General features: G+C 42.5%; 2 protein-coding genes across 2 annotated transcripts; one reads left to right on the forward strand and one right to left on the reverse strand.

Annotated features, from left to right (window-relative positions):
• The first annotated feature begins 200 nt into the window (after nt 1-200).
• ptpn9b (protein tyrosine phosphatase non-receptor type 9b) lies at nt 201-11431 on the forward strand. Its single transcript, XM_088301887.1, has 13 exons — nt 201-312; nt 2426-2569; nt 2714-2803; nt 2936-3060; nt 3148-3253; nt 4853-4963; nt 5730-6625; nt 6929-7025; nt 7118-7187; nt 7276-7354; nt 7457-7607; nt 8391-8598; nt 8902-11431. The coding sequence occupies exons 1-13, from the start codon at nt 280-282 to the stop codon at nt 9123-9125; spliced, it is 2334 nt and encodes a 777-aa protein (XP_088158013.1). The 5' UTR covers nt 201-279; the 3' UTR covers nt 9126-11431.
• A 510-nt stretch (nt 11432-11941) lies between these two features.
• Nucleotides 11942-16268, reverse strand: adamtsl7 (ADAMTS-like 7). Its single transcript, XM_088303397.1, has 9 exons — nt 16265-16268; nt 15859-16020; nt 15338-15467; nt 14916-15138; nt 14560-14733; nt 13637-13810; nt 13385-13564; nt 12481-12625; nt 11942-12414 (listed from the first exon to the last, which is right to left on the reverse strand). Exons 1-9 carry the CDS (start codon nt 16266-16268, stop codon nt 12284-12286), a joined length of 1323 nt encoding a protein of 440 aa, XP_088159523.1. The 3' UTR covers nt 11942-12283.
• Between the last annotated feature and the right edge of the window lie 2782 nt (nt 16269-19050).

Consider the following 19050-nt stretch of genomic DNA (forward strand, 5'->3'; position numbering starts at 1 on the left):
TACACAGACATCAGATGTGACCATTTGATATAGCTCTTTTTGTTCATAGGGTATTATCATGAAGGCATGAGTAACAGTGACTCATTTTACTGGGAATTTAAAGGTGGCTGTTGAGGGACCCATGAGAAATTTCCCTTAGCTACGCCCCTGCGAGTGAACGAACCCAACAACTGCATGTTGGAGCACGCGCGTATGTCATTGGGAGAAGGGCGTGAGCAGGCGGTGGGTGTGCCCCTGCCGCCCGCCCTCCGCCCGTTGCGACGTTGCTGAGGCTTCAAGATGGCGGAAGCCCTGACAACTCAGGAGCACCTGGTAAGTGTTTTTCGTCATAGTTTTCGCCCTTTTCTATACAGTATGTACCATTCATCTTGATACAGTTAATTAAAACAACAGCTGACGAGTTGCCGTAACATTCCACGTCACTGGCTGTTCCGTATAAAGATAAGCTGCCATGGCCCGATGGCAGCCTCCTTCAGGGCGACTGACTCTGGTGTGCCTGACAGCAGTTAGCATGAGCTAGCATTGCAACATTTGCTAATCCAGACTGCGGACGCCTGCTGCGGATTGTTTGTTTCATTTGTCCCCCAAACTGTCAATTCCTCCACAGAGCCTTAAAACTGTCGTTCGTTTTTAACTGCGATGAGTCTTTTATTTTTAAATCTCTATATATTTCGATCAACGTGGCTTAAAGTGCCCGTGCAGCTATGGTTATGCTCCAGCTACCACATGCAATTTAGCCCCCTAACAAATGCTAACAGCTACTGTTAAGCAACAAGGAAATTCTTTCAAAATATAGTTTGGTTCCTGGTTACAGAGCGCTGATCGATTTTAAAAGGTCGTCATGCTGATACGTGCTACAGGTGCTGTTTCTTTTGTTTTGTTACATGTTTTTTCGCTGAGGGCTTGCTGTTTGTTAGTGTCATAATTTACTTAAGAGACTAGTGATCATTGTGCACTATGTTGACATTGCATTACAGTACAGTACAGAGATGAGGGAATTTGATATGAGCAATTCCCATTGCAACCTGAAATTAAAAAGGCGATTGGCATGGGGATAGGACGGATTTCCTCAATCTGTCAGTAAAGCTGCTCCTCTACCTGGACATGGTGCTGTGCAATGTGATTTGTTCGAGATGGACACTTGATTGTTCGTCTTTCTTCTTTCTGCAGCAAATGTCAGGCTTTCCAACTATATGACCACAATTGAGCTTGCCTTCCTCCTCAGTTTCTCCAGTCGTGAAACTTCTGTTTTCTCAACGCTGCCCCCACTAAAATAACTGCACACACGAGTTTAACCACCACGGAGCGGAAGAACATGGATAGGTCTTTTAGCAGATGTTAAGGGAATAACCAAGGTCAAAAGTGAAATTATTTAATTGGTACAAATACTAAGAAAATCTATAATCCATGTTACTATTTCTGAATTAATAAATGTTGAGGAAATCACACCACAATAAACTGCTTCGACCCATTTAAGATGAGTACAAAACTACTGTTTGAACTATTGTGTGAACAGGACTTGAGATGATTCCGTTCATCCTGTCATCTGGCCACTCACATGATTTGTTTAGCTCCCTTTTCATGTCGGATACTTTTCTTCTTGCAACCCTCCTTTTTTTCTGGGCTTGGGACCAGCAGTGACTGGATGTATGAGAACTGACGAGGAATTGATCCTGTGCCACCTGCGTGAAAGGCACTAAAATAACTATGCTGTCATGCAGTGACTATATGCAGTATTGATTTATCCTTGTAAAATGAATTGGTTAGAGGTTTCTTACACTTTCAACCCCCTCAATTCCTTGTTAAAATGTAATACGGTTGACTGTATTGAGTCAAAAATAAGAGAGTGACACTTTGATGGACACTTGCATGTACTATATTTCTTGTGCTTGGTCCCAGGTAATGATAATTACCTGTATTGATTGTTGAGCTATAAAATGGCAGAATTTTGATTGACATGAACATACCAGGAGTGGGGTTTTGTTGCTGAATCAAAGTATGTGGATCGCTGTCTGCATCTGTAAACAAATGTTATATCTGCAATGAGAAGTATTTCTTTCTTTGCTTTCCTGAAATTTGTGGGAGTCAAATCCTCTATTGTTGTATGTCATAGCCCTCCTTGTGCTAGTTATAAATTGGAGGCCAGATGTAGCTCAGTTGTCTAGTAACAAGCAGACTGTTGTGGCCGCTTGCTTTCAACCAGGTCATCTTCCACCGGGCGTCGCATTTGCGTCTGACTTAATTATTGCATGAACATGTATTATGGATTCCTGAAGGAAAAAAAGGTGAAGAGTAGGCTTGGAAGTTAGTACTCTGATCCCAGGTGTCTTCTCTCTGGGCTAGCCTCTTCTTATCCTGTTTCTATATTCTCCACACATGCGCGCACAGACACGGACAAGTCTCTTTTCTCTGTGTCGTGTTCCAGGCTGTGGAGGAGTTCCTGAGTGAGGTGCGTCGCAGGGAGCAGCTTCATTGCGCTGGGCTCGTCTCCCAACCCACAGCTGTTAAGTTTCTTACAGCCCGCAAGTTTGACGTCTCCCGAGCCGTCGACCTCCTCCAAGCATACAAGGTACAGCAGGGCCCAGAGTGGGGACACCAATGAAATACCCTTTTCAGCTGTCAGTGAGATACCCCACAGCCTCTTAAATCTTTTCTGCTGCACTACAAACTACTGAAATTATGCTTCTCTCCTGTCGCAAACAAAACATGTCAGAACACAAGAATCAAAGAGGGGATCATCAATATCAACCCTGACGAGGAGCCACTGCGTTCTGAGCTGCTCAGTGGAAAATTCACCGTCCTGGTGAGGAGTGGAGACTGTGTACCTAAAAGTAGCTCAGTATCTCAGCTACTCTGAGATTTATATCCCTAACATCTTCATAAAAGAATATTTTCTTTTTTGTATGCTTCCTTGTCTTTTCATTTGGATTGACAGCCTGGACGAGACGCAAATGGCGCTGCGCTTGCGCTCTTCACAGCTCGCCTTCATCGGCCAGACGTGACCAGTCACAAAGCTGTGCTGCAGGCCATCATTTATCAGCTTGATAAAGCCATAGACAGGTGACATACCCCCACCCACAGTGTTCTTAAACTAATTTTACTTAAAGTTGGTGCACCATTTCAACATGGTCTTTTGATTCTTCCCAGTGTTCAAACCCAGAGAGACGGGCTCATATTTATATATGACATGACCAACTCCAGCTATGGGAATTTTGACTACGATCTCTGTGTCAAGATCCTGAATTTGCTCAAGGTAAGTAAAATGAATCTGCTTTTTGCAGTGTGTCCACATCAGTCATTCCCAAGCACTTTGCTGCAGCACTTTTGGGGGCGGCGTGGCTCATTGGTAGAGTGGTCGTTTCCCAACCGAGAGGTTGTGACCATGTCAAAATTTTTTTGAGCAAGCTACTGAACCCCCAGTTGCTCCTGATGGTATGTCATCAGCAGGTAGATGTGACAGCAGTGTGAAGCGCTTTGAGGGCCTTAAAGACCAAGTTTGAGGTAAGCTCGACCCACCGTATTTTGAGTAATAAATCTATTTTAAGAATACTTGCGTTAATTTTTGGAACGCAAACGGCCTAGATTCCTAGTTAGACCCATAGCAACGCCCTAACAACGAAAATGCTTTTGTTCGGAAATATCCGGTATTCTTCGGGAATGACGTCACTCGTGCCGCCAGTCGCCATTGAACTGCGTTGTTTATGGTCGGGTGAGCTGCTCAACTGAAATGACGTTTTCCGGCGAAATGCCTCTGCGGTGTTTGGCGATGCATTCTTCGGATTATTGGAAGCATCTGAGTGGCCAAAACAAACCAAAAAATAATTGGGCACGTAAATGGAACAATTCCGTTCTTGCAAATGGAGCGAATTTCAAGCCATTGTCGACAAGCGTTGTTTGCCACAAGATCTCTGCTTTCTCAACCGTTTTGCTTATGAGAAAGGGTTCGCAAAATGGTGTGATTACAATCCATTTTGAAAAACGTGTGGTGTGTTGCGCAGCCTGTATATCTCACCATTCTTCCAGTCTCGATGAGTCTAGTCTCCAGTGCATGTCCAGTCGTTCAGGCACAACATTGTCGGTCTCCCGAGCATCTTGCTCGTACATGTCCAGTCCAACGAACAGAATATCAACGAGCTCCTCTTCCCCGAACTCTCCAAATACGTGGATCCCCCTCAGATACGTTTTAAATTTGGCTTTCTGAGTCAATTTCTGACTAGCTTAAAATAATTTCCATGTTGAGCTCTGCCATAGTACCCTCGGTAGGACGTCACACTTCCGGGTTTGTCGCTCTGCAGGATCTAACTTCGGGGAAAACTATTTTGTCATGCGTTATTTGTATTATGTGTAATTGCGTTTCTTGTGACACAAAAACTTTTGACCTTTTTCTAAACTTACTTCACACTAGGTCTTTAATTGGTGGAAAGGCGCTTTAATCATTTAGAAAAATTCAATGAGCCTAGATATCACAGATTTTGCATTATGGAAAATTGAAAAAAAATGGTGACAAGTTCTTCAAGTTGACTTGAAAAATTTGTTTGGTGTCAGGGGTCCAGACAAGCTTTTTAATTATATATATATTTTTTAACTCGGAGCATAGTGGCCCCTAACCAGAAATTTTAGGGTGCAAGAATTAAAAAAAAAATCTGCAAATTCATTGGTCACACACATTTAGTTGCACTGTCTCAAATTTCCCAGGCAAAATGCCACCCTTTAGGGGCAGTCTGGAGCCCTTAATGCGCTGTGAGATTTTGCCAATGTCAAATATGTGCCTCTGCTCAGTAAAGGTTGGGAAACACTGGTGTTCTTTTTAAGAAAGCTCACTCATTAGCAGCGTACTATTTTCTTCCCCCAGGGGGCGTTTCCTGCTCGTTTAAAGTGTGTCTTCATTGTGTCCTCGCCTCTTTGGTTTCGAGCACCTTTTGCAGTTCTACGCCTCTTTGTGCGTGAGAAGCTGAGAGAACGGGTATGTTTGTTTTCACCAAGGAGGCTACAGTCTGCCTTTTGAATAGCTCATGAGTTTTATCTTTTCCTGAATGAACAGGATTTGCTTAAAAATATATTTTTTCACACTATATTTTAACAAATGCAGGAAGTCCTCAGGTTACAAGGTTACTCAACATGCGTCGTTTTGACTACGATGGCTGTGTCTCATCCAACATTTTGAGTTCACACTGCAGGGAAATGCGACCTAGATTGGATTTTTTTTGCTGTATCTGTTTTTTAATTTATAATTTTTTACAAATTTTTTATATGACAGTCTGAACGGCTAAATTCAATTTTTTTCAAATCCGATTTGGGCTACTTTCATATGTGGTCCTGGATTGGGTACGCATGGGATTTTTTTTTTTTTTAGAAAGTAACCACAGTTAAATGGCCTGGTCGCATGTATTCCTCATTGACATATAAAATGTGTATCTGGAAGTTTATTTACAGATTTAGGGAGAAATAAAGAGTTAATTCCGATTTACACAGAAATTGAAGTTACATCGCCGACATATGAACACAAATCGTTTGTAAATGGAGGACTTGCTGTATTTATGTTTTAAATATTGCGGAACATTCATTCAGCATTAAGACAAAAAGATGTAAAAGTCATAATAAAAAAAAAAAAAATTCTGTTTCATGAAAATGCCCAATAGAACAGAGTAGTGAATACTGAACGATGCTTAAGCTGGCGTTCACTGTATAGGTCAATTAAAATGTATTTCATTTTCTTTGTCATGTTTCAGGTGTGTACAGTGAAGGCTCACGAGCTGGCCAGTCACATCCCAGTGTCATCCCTCCCTGAGCACCTAGGCGGGACATCCCAGTACAGCCATGTGGCCTGGATCCAATCGTGCATCAACGCAAACACTGTGGAGGGTGACACGCAAGTGCATGACACGCACGACTGCGTGGGAAGCCTGCTGCGCTCTTACAGCCTCGAGTGCGGGGACCCGAGCATTGGCGCGACGCTGACCCACGGCCATTTAAGTACCCATCTGGGCTCTGAGCTGGCCGCGGCTAACTCTAACTTCTACGACGATAGCAATGCAAACTCACACAACCACTGTGGTGTGGATGAGGGTCGGACTCTGGGCCATCCGCAGCTCAGCCCGCATTCTGCTGCAAACAGGCTAGTGGGGAACCATCAACATTGGAACGGGTCAGCTGGGAGTGGAAACAACATGGCCGTTAGTGGCTTAAACCCCAATTCGAACATGAATGGTCGTGGGCGCCAAGCTCCCCCCCAGTCGGACACGCCCCCTGACACGCCCCTCTCGCACAAAGGCGATGCAGACGCAGTGGATGGCAGAACATTAGACTCAGAAGATGCACCTCTGAGTGAACATATTAAAGAGGTGGGTGAGGAAGGTGAGGATGAGGAGGGCGTGCCACCGTTGCCTCAGAAATCTTTGCCTCGACCGCCCCATCAACCCACGGCCCAGACGTCGCCCTTGTCCTCGTCGTGGCGTCCTGATGACGAGAGCTGCTGTATGGAGGAGTCCGTTCACATGCCCGAGCAAGGAGGCATGGCGGTGCATGAGCTGGTGGATCACGTGAAGAGGAAGAAGAAGAAAGGGATCTATCGGGAATATGAGGAGATTCGCAAGGAGCCACCAGCAGGCACTTTTGACTACTCCAAGTAAGATATTGTCAGATGACGCTTATTTTGACGCTTTACCTCCGGTCAAATACGGTGACAATTACTGTGCTCTTGGGCTTAATGCTGGAATTTAAACAGTGTTAATTCAGCCTCGCACATCGTTCATTTGTGACACGTGTCATTGAGGTGACATCATCTTTAGTAGACGTCTCCATGAAATGCCAACATTGAGGAGCGGCTGTCTCATCTAAATCGTACTTCTGTTCGTCCCCATTAACCCGTGTTTGCAGCTAAGCTACATAATGGGGATATTTGACATTGAGTTTGTATTTTTGTTTCTAGGAAACTCTCCAATCAGCTCAAGAATCGGTACAGCGATGTTCTGTGTCTGGACCAGTCCAGAGTGCGTCTCTGCCAGCTCTGCGATGACGAGGACGAGGTATGGGCGAATCCTTCTAAGGATGACTGTCGCATGCCGGACGTCTCGCGGCGGACTGTCACACCGAGCTCTTTTTACTCTGTGTCCTGCAGACTTCTGATTACATTAATGCAAGCTTCATGGATGGCTACAAGAGGAGAAAGGCATACATTGCTACTCAGGGTAAGAAGCGCACAATCCATGGACTATCTACACTTGTGCTGCTCTCAGCACTCTTTCAGAAAAATCAGATGCTATTCTTGTTCCTCAGGTCCTTTGCCCAAAACATTTGGGGACTTTTGGCGCATGGTGTGGGAGCAGATGGTACTTATCATTGTCATGACAACGAGGTGAATTCTTTTTAAGTGACAGTTACAAAAGCGTGTGCAGGGCGGTGTAAGGACATTTAATTTGCAACTTGTGCTCATACATGAACATATTGTCTGTATCAGAGTGGTGGAGCGAGGACGTGTAAAGTGTGGGCAGTATTGGCCACTGGAGGAAGGCAGAACAGAGCAACATGGATGTTTCCTGGTCAGGAACACTCACATCCAGGTCTTCCAGGACTTCAAACTCTCACATCTGGAGCTCTGTAATACTCAAGTGAGTTTTTATGACCTGCAGCATGTGCAGTCCTCCCCCACATTTTTCAGTAGAACCTTAAGGCATATCTGGTGGAAAGGTCAGATGACATAACAGTTTCTGCTGTCAATGTTAAATGCAACTGGGATGCTGGCTGACTGAAAAATAACCACTGTAGTTAAAGATGGATTATTCAGTAGCTTATTCAACTGACATATCACATGACATGCTTGAAAAGAGCTCTGTCAAAAATGTTCTATTTTCTATTGCGCTTGTCTTCACTGGAAATGTTGTAGTCTCCGTAATAAAATAACTATTCCAGTGAACTCCCATTGGTCATGAATGGTGTGTTCCAAACTCACCAGCTGTGGATGATCAATCTGCAGTAATAGAGTAATCAGCTGGAATCAAACTTGGATTAAAATGAGTGGGATACGTCATGAACGGAATCTGGTGTAAAAACTATGCCATATTTTCATATTAAATTGGCAGCACTGTCATAGCCCATAAAAATTGACTGCAATAAATCTCTGATATCTGTGATATAGCAGGGATTTCGATGATAGTCACATTTCACCCCCAAAATTCCTGATATATTGGCAAGTTTTATGCAAATTGAAATATAACACTGTACAGTATACTGAGATTTTAATGAGTGTTTTTTTATTGTATTGCATTGCATTGTATAACTCTAAACAATGACCATAATTATAAACACATTGTTATATTAATACTGTTTTTGCTACAGCTCTTGTATTGGAGCTTGTCCGAGATCATGAGCTTAATTGTCCTCTTTTTATCAAGTCTGGAGAGAGACGGGATGTTTGCCACTACCTCTACGTCAGCTGGCCGGACTTCGGAGTGCCCAAGAGTGCGTCTGCCATGTTGGACTTCCGCGAACATGTACTTCAGAGGCGGGATGTCGCAGTCCAGAATCTAGGCTCCAGTTGGAATGGACCTCCAGGGGGGCCTCCTGTGATCGTACACTGCAGTGCAGGCATCGGCCGGACAGGTAAATCCAAATACCGTTTGTATTGTCAATTTGTAGAGGTTCATTAATTTGTTTATCGATTAGTTTTCTATTTTGACACGCAGAGTGCATACTGTGTATACCCATTAATATAACGGAAATGCGATATGTTCCAAGAAATCATCATTTTTTATTAAGGGGGTTAACTTATTAAAGCAATTGTGTGTTTGTTGCAATATTGATGAGCTCATGGTATATCTCCCCTCGCCTTACTGTGTCTTGCCAACTGGCATCCAGCTTCCAATATTGATTTGTTCTTTATCTGGCGCTCTTTCCTGGCTTTAGGCACCTTCTGCACGCTGGACATCTGCCTTTCCCGGCTGGAGGACATCGGCACAGTAGACATCCTCCAGACTGTACGACGCATGCGCACGCAGAGAGCCTTCAGCATCCAGACGTGGGACCAGTACTACTTCTGCTACACCGCGGTCATCGAATATGCCATGCGCCGCGGCAAGCTAAGCCCGGTGCAGTGGTCCGACTCGGACATAGAGACGGACAGCGAGTGAAAGACGCAAAGGTGGCAGCAAGTCGACTTAAGCCCATGTCAGCACGGAACATTTGGGGGGGGGCGGACATCTTGGTTTGGCTCTTGATGTAATGACGCTCCAATCCATGTTGCTCCCTCGTGTGAATGAACAGACACACAGGAAGACCTGGAGAGCTCTCTAAAAAAACGTGTTGAGAGTCCTGCCGATTTCCGAGCAAATGGCAGGGGAGTTCTGACTGCTCTGCGCTTGTCCTCTTCACAAGAACCTTGTAGCATTTTTCTATTGACTTGCACATGAGGAATGGCAAACTTGAACCCACGGAAACCTTTATAACCTTTTCACCCTCAAACTGCCATTGTCTTTTTCAGGGGGGATGCTTTTGAGTGAGACGCGTTGCGACAGATTATTGTGTGAGCCATTTGAGAATTTTATTTGATGTTCTTTTTGTCCCGTGATGTTTTGTTTTTTTTCTTCCTATGGTGCATTTTCTACACGTTTCATATTGTGTGCATACGTCGACTAACTTTCCAAAGCCAAAGTCAACACCCCGAATGCTTGGATGTACTCCTTACTAAGATATTATAGACAGAAATCATGTATATTCTTGTAACATACAGCTACATTTATACATCATTGTGCATAATGACCTCTCAAAGAAGCGCAAAAATGCCTCATTTTAATATTATGGTTTTAAAGCGGGACAGGTAAATCTACGTAGCAAGCCAGGCTGTAAAAATAGCAACAGAATTGCAGTAAAAGTGATGTCATGTCAAGTTTGACATTTTTACTCTTCTTTGATGGGACTATTTTAAAGGAATTTCACCGTAAATGTACACTTTGAACTGTTTCATCTTCCCTTATTCCGTAACACTTTCCAGTATTACTTCTAACTCTTGAGACATATTCTGCCTCAGATAATTGTGCCTTCAGGTTGTTCTTTTTGTTTAATGTCACAGTGCAGCAGAAATAGTAATAATGACAGCCAAGCTTGTGCACTTGCATAGGACACGACACACTTTTTTGCCTTCAATGCTGCCACTTAGGAATAATTTGTAAGTCATAAGTGGACAATATCTGGTTTCTCTTATCATTTGACCTCAGGGGTTATTTTGGGGGGTTTCTTTTAAAGGGACGCTTCATTGACGTTAACATCGGTACATAGGTTTGCATGTAAGAATGATATCAGTACTAAAATGCTCCCCCTAAAAGACTGTAGTGATTTAAGGTATTTTTTGTGATGACATTTTGTGACAAATTGGCACACCCACTCCCTTTCGGAGCTCGGTTTATATTTTTTCTGGTTTCAACGTCTCTGTCAACAGGGAGACAAGCGAGGTAATAATGCTTGAATTGTCAGTTCTGTTGTATAAAACGGCGACTGATCCCCTCCAAAATCCAAATGCACATTACTACTCTTGTCCGCTTCAACCTGTGAAAATATAAAAACGGTCTTCACACTAGTTTAGATTGACATCGAACGTGAGCACGTACACAGGCTGAAACGGACAAGAGCAAGAATGCGCACACGAACCCCGACTGGTTAGATTTCGGATTTAGCTACGCTAAAGTCGTGTCAACTCTCAGGAGGAATACGGCTGCTGACAGCGGCCAGAAAACCACCAATATCTTGATTTTTGTATTTTTCACTGTATTTTATCCTGCTATATTAATGTCTTTGTTAAAAAAAAAGTACAGTTTGAAAATCATTGAATGTTGGTATGACGCCACAGCAGAATCACGCGATAAGCTGAACAAATCAGATGGGGGTTGAACTAGTATCTATTTTTGTTGTTCTTAAACAGTGGCGTGTTGGAGAATACCCTACCAGAGTGTTTTCAGAAGTGACTCGGATAATTGCTGATTGTTGAAATGCTATTTTTCGGATGAGGGTTGCTTGACAATATCTTAGTCTGGCCAAGGCAAGAGCGTTAATGGAACAAAACAGATGAGGTCCTGCTGTGTTTGTTAGCATGACCACAAGAGTCTTGAATGTTTTAAGGGGCTGCCATTTCATTCACGTGTCTCAATGCCAAAGGCCAAGGCTCCCCTTTTATCGTATCCTCAGCATGGACCTCCCACTGCAGCCTCATATCCACCGAGACACGCAGAGAGTCTCAGGAGCACGTCTCATGACAAACGTCATGCTTGAGCTAGAAAGCTCAAGAGTGCGCAAGTGTCTGGATTCTCCATATTTTTAAGTTGTCATGAGGTGTGTGTAAAAGCAAGATCATGTGTCTGTTCCTGTGTCGATCTTGTGATTGAATGTTGTTGGCCTTTTTACATCCTGTATGCCTGGCTGGCCCATTAAAGCAATGCTATCACTATTTGGAAAGTGTACAAAGCTCGTGTGATCTTACTGACTGGGTAAAAAAAAAATCTTTGAAAGACCTTTCGGTTTTGCATGATTTTACTGATCATGTAATTTGCATTGCTACGCAATTCAAAACACCTGTGTGGCTGCCATGACTATTATTGCCTGTAGGCTCCAGTATGACCGGTTTGGTTAATGCAGTCCTCAATCCATTTCTTTTACGCCCCCCTTGCGAGAAGAAAACAATTTTGCATGCCCTCCCACTTATAATTAATAGCATTTTTGTTGCAAAACAAACCTACACCGTAGAGTTAATACTTGCAGCGCACAATGGCCAAATGGGAGCGCCACTGCCAACTACTGGAGTGGATGTGCAATTACACTTCATTGAAGTTCGGCGGAACAAAAGCATGTTCCACAGGGTCGCAAGTGCCCCCTCCCCTCCCAGGGGAGCCCGCCCACTATTTGAGAAGCACTGCTCTAGAGAACCTAATGATAGATGTTTATTATTATATTTTTTAACTGTACCAATGTTGGCATTAAGCACAAGAATAATGTAATAGGCAACACTTTATCTGCTAAAAAAATATTTCTTTCGAGACACTTTAATTTTACAAGGGTAATGTACCAAAACATTCTGTGCTGTATTTCAATATTTGTGATACTTAAAAAATGTAACTTTAGATATTCTCATCTACTGTAAGAGCAACAGTCCGTAGTGAAATTATCACTTGATTCTCACCAAATTAACATATTTTTTCATTCTAGCATGCCCGTAATACTAATTTTTTTCTTTGCATTTCTGAATTCACCATTAAACACATTCAACATTGCATTTCTGTGCAATTCCACTCCCAGAGCGGCATCACCTGCGAGGGTTTGTTCTCCGGGCTCCACTACACGAGGCACAACAGACGTTTGTGTAGTACGAATAAATGCAGAGGCGGGCTTGAACTACCAGCATGCAGTTGGGGTACTGGTCACTGCAGGATGGCTCTGCCAAAAAACAAAAAAAGAGTCAGATTCAAGTAGAAAAACATTAGCGGGGTTGACACAGCTTACTTGTGTCAGCTCCACAAGGCTGTGTGTTGCATTCTTCTCGATTCGCCGGTGTCAAAGCGGGGTCACACTGCTCACTTGGAGCAATGTTGTCGGTGAGGCAACGCACCTCACGCACGCGATAGCCACCGTTGCAGGAACGAGAACACTGGCGACGCACCGCAGTAACAACAGTTTACAACAGAATGCATCCAACGCCAGCGATATACACAACAAATTGATGAATATTGATAAAAACTGTGTTCAAATAATCTTACATTAATTTTAATAATCGCAGGCCACATAAAATGTTGCGGCGGGCAAGATATGGCCCCTGAGCCTTGAATTTGACACATGTGACTTAAAACTACACATATACAAATAAGCAAAAAAAAAAATCTATGACACTAAATTGCTGCCTGCTGTATCTAGATTATCGGGATGTAACGATAACAGTGATATTGCGATATTAAAATTTCCACGCAATCATCGTCGTCATGTAACCGTACTAAAACTATAAATAAAGTAAAGATAACGAGATGAAGTACATTTTATGTGTATAAAACTAACTCACTGACTATAATTATAGCGAATATGTCCTTTGTTTTCAATTTATTTAAAACATGAGCTTTCTTAAATGTATTTATTTTAAAAATAAAATAATATTTTGATATTACTGCATGGGCATAGAGAAGAAAGAAGGTTGAACCGTCAGCCATCTTACAAATCCGTTCTAAAACTAGAAACTGTATTTAAAGCATAAAAGTCAAAACAAAAAAACAAAACACGAATGATAATGAAAATCCAACAACCACTATAACTCTTGCGAATACGTTATAAATTAAATTTGTTAGGCGTAAATCTAAATAAATAACTTTATTAACTGAAGGGGAACTAATTGAGAATTTAAGTGAGGCTGTAAACGTACCGTGCTCCACTCCGTGACATACCACTGAACACCACATGGTTTCAGCATGCAAGGCTGAGCTGTGATTGGCTGAGGCCTAGCGGAACATTTCATTGACATCACCACTTCCATACGACCTTTCTTTTGAAGAATACAAGCCACAGCACGAGTCTGCATGCCGTTCCCGCACTCTGCAGAGCACTTGAATGGCACACGTGAAACATCATTCAAGCAGTTCATCTCTTTTAATGTGAGTGCATGCAGGTGTATTACCTGACCCCAGGGCCCAGCGTACCACTCGAGACGATTTTGGCAAGGACCGGAATTACATGAGGTCACTTCCTGTGGACGTTCACCCTGGCAGCTGTCCAACGGGAGTTCGGTCACGTGGTTCAGCAGACATACGGTTTTTCTGGTTCGGTTGCCTTGACCGCAATCTGCAGAACACTAACGAGCATAACATGCAAACAGACTCACTGATTTAAAGATTCTCAAATAGTACAATCACATACAATAAAAACAAGGAAGCGAATACAATGTTGCCTTTATTTATTGATGTATTTTTTTAATTTAGCTTTATTTATCATATATTTTGATAGAGTGCTTATCCCCCCCCCATGTTCAAATCGGTCATCATCTCAATATGGCTTGCAAAAATATTAAATTTACTGTTAAATAAAATATATAAAATCACGGTCTTGCTTGTTTTTGCTGAACACTTAGGCCGACTATTCTACTCTATTTTAATGTTGGCCGCAATGGTTGTACCATAAGAGCTATTATTTTTTACGTGGTACTTGGTGTGAATTTTTTTGGGAGAACCACTGGCTTAGATTGTAAGTTGCTTTGTTTGTTTGTTAGAAATACAACATGATGAAGACCGAAATTCATTTTATTTTCTCTGTTACAGCCCACTTGCATTGGAGGCAGGTTGTGCAATGGCCAACTTGGTCCAGCAGAGGGAACCATACGTACAGGAATGAAGAGGAAAAGTGTGACTTTTCATGTAATTTTGAGTTCTGGGCTTCTGGGTTTGAATCCTGGTTTTGTCCTTCTTGAGCTGAGTTTGCATATTCTCCAGGTAGGTTTTCTTTGGGTGGTCTGGCTTAATGTTACATGATTAAAACATGTGTTGATTTAATTGAAGCCCTCAAAATAGATAGCTTTACACGATTAATTGCAACTGTGTAAGATACCTGCTGGCTCCATCGGCTCGTGAACCAACTGCGTGCGCACGCTCCCATGTCACAATTTTGTAGTCCTTCTGGCTTGAGGTTCATGTTGCACTCCTCGTCTGGTTCTACCTCGCCCTGGTTGCTCACACACTCCACTTTCCTGCTACGCTGGCCGACCCCACAAGGCACCGAACACTGGGAGGGGGGTGGGGTGAATACAGAAAAGGGGTATCCGATATGATTTTACTGATTGTCTTTCTTTTTGTATACACATGAACATATTACAACATAAAACAAAGAAAAATCCGATTCTGCGATCATCCTCATAAAAGCACTAATTTTTACATTCGAATAACGTTTAGTAGACTTGATCTCACCGTGCTCCACTCTGATCGTATCTCCCACTGGCTGCAAATTTTGAGCTGGCAGGAAGATTCGGTCACCGGTTCATCAGCTGAGCCACACAGTTGTGGTGCCGCTGTCACTGAGGTTTCTGACCCGTTGGAGTGAATATGGGTGACCTGGCGGCAGATGACCTGGCGGTGCTGACTGCCCGGGCCACACTTCTTGCTGCACTCTGACCACTCCCCGACATCCCAGCTGTCAACCAATCACAAGAGAGACGTCATTTTGTGTTTGTTCCAACACTGAATCTTGACCTATATATGCAATGGTCCTTTCAATCAAGTAAGTGAGAATTAAGTTTATGAAATACTTTTTAATGCAATCCCCCTCCTTTGCATCTCACTTACTGTCTGTTAGACCACAGACATGAAAATCAAAAGGCTACAGAACTCACTATGCAGGGCATGGCTGGATGTTACATTCTTCATCCTGGTTTGAAGGTTTACGCCTTGGATCACAGAAGTCTGCAGGAACACTTGTACTCTGAGCCCTGTCAACACACTCCCACAGCGCCTGACGACTACCTGGCAGAGACACGCGCAAATCCCAAATTTTCAGTAATTAACGCAAAATAATTTTTTGAATATTGAAAAAAAACATGAATTGAGAATTGACACAAATTTGACATTTTATGCAAACATTTCAACATGACCATTTATTTAAAAAAATGCAATAAAACAATGCTGAACATAAAAATAAATTGTGGGCTAGTTCTACAGTATATAATGAAAGGCAAACTATGTCGTGACAAAGACAATGATGCAATTGATTGTACAAAAAAAATGACTGGGATGGTGCTTTTTAAATGGGGGGTGAGGGCACACATTATTTTTGCAACATTAATATTGCTTGTTTGGAAGCCACGTGACGGGTAGACCAACTCATCTTAAGCAATTCTTGGTTCCATCTGCTCACCGGTGCCACATGTGGTGCTGCACTCCGTATGGCCTTTCTCAGTCCAAGTGTAGACGGGCTGGGGACGACGGTTTAGATTTGGCTGTAAGGGAACCAGCTGTGGGCGGGGCTTCTCTTTGAATATGCCATTGGTAGCCACGCCCACAACCTGCACCTTCTCAACTGTAAGTGAAGTTATTAGATGACACACAGTGACTGTGTTAATGTAATGTAATGTAAAATATATATATATATATATATATATATACAATGGAGTCTTGACTAACAACTTTAATTTGTGCTGAAATGTGCTGCTTGAATTATAAAAATGATAAAAGGTACGTTACTTGCAACAGATGTCACTACGGTGGTGGTGGCGGCAGAAGGCTCTGGAGTTGTGTTTGTGTTTTTTAGAGGTAAAACATACTCATAAAAGACGCTGGGAGATGGTTGCTGGTAAATCAACTAGAGAGAAATCATTTGTTGCTTTATTCAGATGCCAAAATGCAATGCCCGTGCTATTTCGCGTTTGCGGGCGTCTCACATAAACAAGCAGATCGTCAGTCAGCGGCCCGGGCGCCGTGATGGACTCGCCGGAGCGAGAGCGGACTTCATTGGGTCGTTGGTACGTCAGCTTTGTTCCCACTGCGCTGAAGATGCCCGGCCTGTCAATCACCCAGTGGCCATTGATGATATTCTTCCCACTTGATGTCTGCAGCGCTGCAGACACACACGATACCCCAGGTAACATCCGAAAATATATCTTCTGCAATTTGCGTGTGTTTGGACGTGCGTGTACCGAGGTAATTGCGGCTCTTTTTGGTTTCTTGTATGCTGACGTTATACGCTCCTGAGGGAATCACTGCTATCTTGTGATAGCCGACGCGGAGGAACATTCGAGAGAAATTCCCTTTCACCACTTCAAATCCCGGCTGAGAGACACATTCAAACACTTTTATGCATGAACACCTGTGTCCAAAATCTTCTTGTATCATACACAAGCTGCAGGGCACATTAGACATTAAATAAGCAACCATTAAAACTCACATTTACAACTACAATATACTGTCAATGATTTGGACTTCAATGAATTTTTGGGAATGTGGAAGGAAGCTGGAATGCCCAGAGAAAACACAACTCAAGCATGAGGAGAACATTCAAACTCCACATATAGGCAGGCCGAAGATGAGATTCAAATACAGAACCTCAAAACTGTGACGTAGATGAGTTTAATAGTATGCTTGTATCGGCGATGAAAATCACTGATGTCCATTTTTTCCTTTTTTTTTTTTGTTTACATTAATGGTGTTTCCACGTTACAGATTTTTTTTTTAAAATGACAAAATTGGATATTTCACCGGACAGTGACGATATAAGAAATGCCTAAAATATTTGAAACCGATTGCAAACTATATCATCAATGTCATACATGACAACAGTAAAACTCAACTTGCTTTTTCTTTCCCAGTCTGTGGCATCCATCGACATATCACAAGAGATTTCCGCACACTTCACAAGATTCAAAAGGTAGTTCACATAGCACTTTCTTTGCCTTTTCTTAACTAAGAAGGAGCAGCCTTAATAAGAGGTGAAGAACGTAAGAAGATAAAAACCGCATCCTGAAAGAGGACATTTTCAGACTCAGTGTCAGTGACATCATACCAGTCACCATTCTTACCTTGGCTCCAGTATTCCCAGCGGCAACACCTGACGTCGGCTGAAGAAGGCAAAAGAATTGGAGGAGAGCCAGCTGCAGGGAGCAGACGCGCTGCCACGATCCAGCCATGGAAAGATACAATTGAGGGAGGAAGACAATGTCAGTCTCTCGAGTTCACACACACACGCACACGCACGCACCCTCACTCAAAGAAGGATGTGTGTGATAGACGAGACGGGATTGGCGTGTTGGGTGAGAAGAGAAAGTATGGATGGGGAAAGAGAAAGTGGAGAGAGAGCGTGGTCAAGTCTAGGGAACAAGGGAGATTAATGACTCCGGTATGATAAAAGAAAAAATTAAAGAAGCATATTAGTCCTGATTATCTGTGAGCAATATTTTGAGTAATATTTTTATACTTGAATCTGACTGCTTTTAATGGATGCCGACTTGCCGATTCAGTGTGATCTCTTTCTCTTTTTGACAAACACAACTCTTGTAAGAATGTCCACTCAGCATTGAGTCACTCTTTTGGGATTTCGCTCACCATATGGGAAATTGTGACGGTGATTCAGAGGTGACTGTAAATCTAATGGCCCCGAACCAGAACTTCACATGTGGTCACATTTGGAGAATTTCAAACACAGATGACGCATTGACTAAATGTTTTTAGTCTGAGTGGAGTTATGTTTTGAGACCTATAAAACATAAATGTAGCATAACTCGTAATTATGAAGTTGAGAGTAAAACAATGTAATGGATTCATTTTTCTTTTTGTGCATTTCTCACGTGTGTCGAGGTGGAAATCACAGCGACGGGCTGAAAATGTTCATCTCGGATTTCATTTTGAGCGGCAAACCAGCTGGACACTGTTGGGAGCCGAGAAGTTTGCAACTTTTCAAAGACTTCTCACACTTACAAAGTATATTATATACAATGTTGTACATGTGAGACTTCAAGATGACGATTTTAACACATAATTGAGTAAATATGAAGGATTGCTGGTCAACTTGCAAAGCTGGACAACCTCAAATGAAAGTCATTGATGTCGTCCACACTAAATTTAGTAAGTAACAAGTACAGAATTTGAAATGTGCCTAAAAATATGTATCAGTTGTACTGTCATTTATTTACAATATGCATTTTGATAACTTGGTACAGTAAAAAAAAAACTACCTATAAATAAAAACTGTTTTTATTTTCTAATTCAATTATGCAGTGTAGAAGCCACATTAATGGCGGTAAACATTTGAAAAATATATCTTGATCTCATTTTTTTTAATCCCAAAAAACTGACAATTTGAACAAGGGGTGTGTAGACTTTTTTTTTTTATATATATCCACTGTACATACAGAAAACAGACAACGTGTACAATTCTTTTTGTATTGTACGACTCTCTGGCACATGGCCAATTCCATGACGCCTCCCCCCTGCGGTGACTCGCGACGCTGTGATGTGACAGGCGCTCCCCTAAAGTTTAATAGGGAATCCGAAGAATTACGTTCCACATTAAGCTCCGTGATGACAAAAGTGTTAGTTTGCCCTATGAGTGCATGTG

This window comes from Idiotropiscis lumnitzeri, chromosome 8, assembly GCF_059441095.1.
Source record: "Idiotropiscis lumnitzeri isolate Australia: NSW breed Sydney's pygmy pipehorse chromosome 8, RoL_Ilum_1.0, whole genome shotgun sequence".
NCBI classification, from domain to species: Eukaryota; Metazoa; Chordata; class Actinopteri; order Syngnathiformes; family Syngnathidae; genus Idiotropiscis; species Idiotropiscis lumnitzeri.